This window comes from Musa acuminata, chromosome BXJ3-1 (genome assembly GCF_036884655.1).
Source record: "Musa acuminata AAA Group cultivar baxijiao chromosome BXJ3-1, Cavendish_Baxijiao_AAA, whole genome shotgun sequence".
In the NCBI taxonomy this organism is placed as follows: Eukaryota; Viridiplantae; Streptophyta; class Magnoliopsida; order Zingiberales; family Musaceae; genus Musa; species Musa acuminata.
In genome coordinates this window covers 10734136-10738695 of record NC_088349.1, presented here as the reverse complement: position 1 = coordinate 10738695, position 4560 = coordinate 10734136, and the positions used below count along the sequence as shown (strand labels likewise).

At 48.4% G+C, this 4560-nt stretch overlaps 1 protein-coding gene across 1 annotated transcript; it reads right to left on the bottom strand.

Annotated features, from left to right (window-relative positions):
- Window positions 1-2355: 2355 nt before the first annotated feature.
- On the bottom strand, window positions 2356-3978 carry LOC135628513 (non-functional NADPH-dependent codeinone reductase 2-like). Its single transcript, XM_065135213.1, has 4 exons — window positions 3640-3978; window positions 3227-3467; window positions 2823-3002; window positions 2356-2700 (listed from the first exon to the last, which is right to left on the bottom strand). Exons 1-4 carry the CDS (start codon window positions 3954-3956, stop codon window positions 2476-2478), a joined length of 963 nt encoding a protein of 320 aa, XP_064991285.1. The 5' UTR covers window positions 3957-3978; the 3' UTR covers window positions 2356-2475.
- Between the last annotated feature and the right edge of the window lie 582 nt (window positions 3979-4560).

Sequence of the window (4560 nt, the reverse complement as noted above, 5' to 3'; positions counted from 1 at the left end):
CTTTTCCTCCCCAACGCCACACACCTCCTCGCTGTAGCCTTGCCGCAGCTATCCTCCTCTCTTCTTCTTCTTCTTCTTCTTCTTCTTCTTCTTCTCTTCTCCCTCTTCTTCCTCTCTTCTTCTCCCCACGCCCCACCGCTTCGCTCTCATAGCCGGCTGAACCACATCTGCATTGGCCCCCTCAGAGTGGTTGGAAACGCTCGACACATCAGCGCATCGGAGGCGCCATAAAGGGTCATTTGGGCTCGGAATACTGAGATATGCTCCATGGGATCGGAGCCTCTATCATATGTCTTCAAAATCGAGAACCTAAAATTGAGGAGTACTGGTTTGTCCTGCACTTCCTGGGTAAAAGGGGACCCGCCTGAGGCGCCCTTGCTGGACTCGCAACGCGACCTCCGAAGCTCGCGCTAGAATGCATCCGAGCGCTGATTGACCCGGGACAACTGGGCTTTAAACGAGTCAACCGTCGAGTCGGACGATATGGTGTCAGACTCCAAATGAGGTAGCGTGGCTCGGTAAGGTGCACGTGTGATCTGCTTGGGAGGACCCCTCGGGTCTGTCGCTCGCCTAGAGGCCTCCTTGATCCCAAGCTGTTCCTTGTTCGGGGGTTGCCGGGCCAGATTGGTCGGGGGCATCACCAGTTGCACGATTTGGGGAACGATCGGGGCGAGCGTGTGTATCATGCTCGCCATAGTCTGCACTTGTTTGGTTAGGCTGAGGAACGCCTCGGGCATCACGGCCGAGGGCCCCAGGGCAAGCCCCGGGGGCGATAGTCCTGGGTCGTTGAACAAACACCAGTAAGGATCAGGCGTTGAAGCCGGTATCCTTCCGTCCGTAGGGGCGGAAAGGGTTTGACCTTCTGGCTCAACGGAAGGGAGGTCGGTTGGGGGTTCCCCTCCTGGGGCGAGTTTCTACCAACTGTTCTTGCGACATAGGCCCTCCTTCTATCGCCAAAATGTTAGTGAACAAAAGTACCGTGGCTGATGAGTTAGCACAGTTAGGCCCACGTGCCGACGTCGGGAATTTCTGGTGGAATATATGGATTGATGGGGTGGCTGCACCCCTCGAGCGCCTCTAGCAAGGGTTGAGGCGGTGGGATCGAGCGAGTCTTCGGAAGCGGCTGGGGGTTAGCACTCCAAAGCCAACCGACTCGAGCGCCGCTTATGGCGAGATGCGTTCCCTCATCCCCTGGACAGTTGGCAATCTTCCTTGCAGCATGGGCACCTCCTTGAGATGGGAGATGCGAGCTGGCGCTTGTCAGGGTCCTAACCGCTGGACTGCCCTCTTTTGCGTATTAGATGGCGACTTCGGGATGATGACGCTCGCAGCTTGGTAGCGATCGCCTCCCTGCAAAACGGCCTTCGTCGGGTGAGTCCCGACTTTGGCCCCTCTAATGAGCAAGTTAGATCGGTTCCGATTCCCCCCCTTCCTTTCTTTCTTTCTTTTTTTCTACTCTGGTTGGGATCGGCCTGGGTATTTATCCCTGCATGCGAAAGTCGGTTGTGCCTTAGTTCGGCCTGGCCGCTGATCCTCGCGGGAGCGGGACAACCCCTCTGACAAGATGGTGTCTTTGAGGGTGCTTGAGTGGCATCAGACAGCGCCGTCGCCAAAACAAACGGCACTGCCCCGGGCTCTTGGGGTGGTCAGGTCGCACAGTTATACAGTTGAAACTTGACGTGGGGTGCACCCTATGGTTTTAGTGGTGTGTGGCATTGCGATCGTGACGTGGTTGATGTTTGTTGGTGATTCACCAAGGGCCAAAACATGCCCTATCAGGCGCTTTCCCATGTGGCTCCGGACGGTGCAGAAAGGGACGACCATCGTCCCGAGTCTGAAGTGTCATGCTCGACGCGACGCCCTATCTTAGTCCCGAGGCTCCATGTCCGATGTGATTGCTGACCACGTCCATAAGGGCGATACCAAAATATGTCCTATCAAAATACTCGCAATGTTTCCTGTTTGGAAAACTATCATATGAGATAGGGAAACACAATCACAAGTTAGGGTTGCTTTGATGATCGACGAGGAGTTATTCTACTTCCGGAATGCTTCGCTGATCGATGAAGCAACCGATCAACTATCCACCGGTCTCTTCTCATCTCTTACCTCTGTCAGTCTTTTTCTTCTCTTCTTCTTCGTTTCTTGCATCCGGATTTATCTGCTATTGCTTTATGCTTAATCTCTTCGTTGTAGTTCTTATTCTTTGCTAACTTACGTTTAACCATCCACTTGACAATGACTTAACTGCTACTTGCTTTAGAATTGCTAACACTAGCTAGCAAGGAAACTGGAACTGTGCATATATCGTTCGAACCATAAGAAATTTGGCATGACATGCAACAACAGAAACCATATATGCCTATTGTAAAGGCAAACCAGTCTTCGAATTCCGTATTAAAACAGAGGCTTACATGACATCTCTCAGAATGGCATGCATGATTCGCTATGTTTCATGGTTCTGTGCTGTGTTATCTACACATCACCATCCCAAAATTCAGCATGAGACTTGTAGAAACCAGTGGGTGATATAAATGGCTCAACCAGAATAAGCCTTTTCTGTGGTACTAAGCTCAACCTTTCCTTGTCCTCCTCTTTCAGATGCCAGTCAAATATCTGCATGTTCTCCTTGAGCCTCTCCCCGTTAAAGCTTTTCACCAAAACGCTCACACCTTGTTCGACACCCCATCTTAAGCATACCTGTCCATACACCAAACGATGTGATTGAGATCAGACTCTAAAGATCTATAACTAATTGACGACAAGATTTAGTCGACCAAAGTTTTCTTTCTGCAGTGAAGGAAGTAATGTAATTTGTTGACCTGGGCTATGCTTTTCCCCACAGACTGAGCAATTCTTTTGACCTCTTCACATTCCATCACTTCATTGGAGCCCCAAAAGACTCCAATCGCACCAAGCGGAGAGTATGCACTCACATGAATTCCCTTCTCCGAGCAGAAGTCTCGTAGTTTTCTTTGCTGCCAAATAGGATTCACCTCCACCTATCACAAGAACGACAACTGTTACTATGACACCATGATCAAGAATGCATTACTTACACTAACCATTTGAGCTCCATGGTTATTTTTGTGACTGTCATCTTAACAATTTGATGATACTGGATACTTGTGCATCGCATTGCAGCATACAATACTTTCACTTTCCTGTTTCATTTCTAACAAGCAAACAAAAAGAAAGGAATGGATTCGATGGAGTTACGACTTACCTGGTTCACAGCAGGTGGAATTCTTGCATGGTTGAGTAGGTCAGCTAGCTTCTTGCATGTGAAGTTGCTCACCCCGATAGATTTAGCTAAACCTAGACTCTGACATTTCTCCATTGCTTCCCACACGGTTGGCATGTCCAAGGGAATTACGTCCTCGCCGGTGAAAACCATTCGTTTCTCACCTTTTAGTCTAACAGGGTGGTGAATAAGATACAGATCGATGTACTCCAATCCCAAAGTCCTACAATCATTCATAAGACAATCGCATTAGCTCACAATCTTCTTTTGTTGCTACAGGTCAATCCTGGCTTCAATTTATGGCAACTGTCGCAGTCTTCCGTTCTCTGAGCTGTGATTAGTAGTAATATTATCTATGTCATATAAAACATATATCATGTGCATATAATAAATACCTGAGAGACTCTTGCAGTGCAGGGACGACGCGGTCGGCGTGCATGTCGGTGCACCACAGCTTGGTGGTGACGAAGAGCTCGTCGCGGCTACCGATCAGCCCTCTCTCCAGAGCGGTCGCTATGGCCCGGCCGACGGCCCGCTCCGAGCCGTAGACGCTGGCCGTGTCCAAGTGGCGGTACCCGAGCCCGATGGCGTCGATCACCGCCGTCGTTATGGTTTCGTCGGGCGGCACCGGGTAGGTGGCCGTCCCCATGCCGAGCAACGGCATCCTTCGCCCCGAATTTAACACTACCTGCGGCTCTACCTCCATCTGCATCCCTACGCTGTTCCTATCCAACTTCCACTTGGTTTATAATATGAGGACGCGATAGGAACGGGAGAGGCGAGTGGCTTTTTGTTTGGCTAAGCCGTATCCACGTCTCACATTTTTCTATAGAAATAAAAAAACATTTTTTTTCTATAATTCGCTAGCCATCCATTTGAACTGAGAATTTTCTATAATTATCCACGAAATAAAAATTTTATCTTAGATTTCATGATAACTTCGCATATCTATCATATATGATAAATTTTTACCTATTTCACGTGTTAGGAGTGTGATGACATGGATAACACATGTTAGGGTGTCAGATGATTGACATTTTAATATTAGATTTTGGATCTTGAGTCAACATGTGACTCATCGTCACCCAATTTAACGCTACATGGTCGAATGTTATCACACTCTGAGCTAAGCCCGAGAATAATATAGCACGAACATAACTCTTTTACTTTGAATATTAGTTTACATTCTCGATATAGAATTACTGAGTTAGATATTATTGATAAAGTTCGACTTGAGACTTACTCGAAGAAAAGGCCTCGATTGAATTCCAATCAGCTTCTACCTCATACAATAAAAATCTGATCTAACACCACGT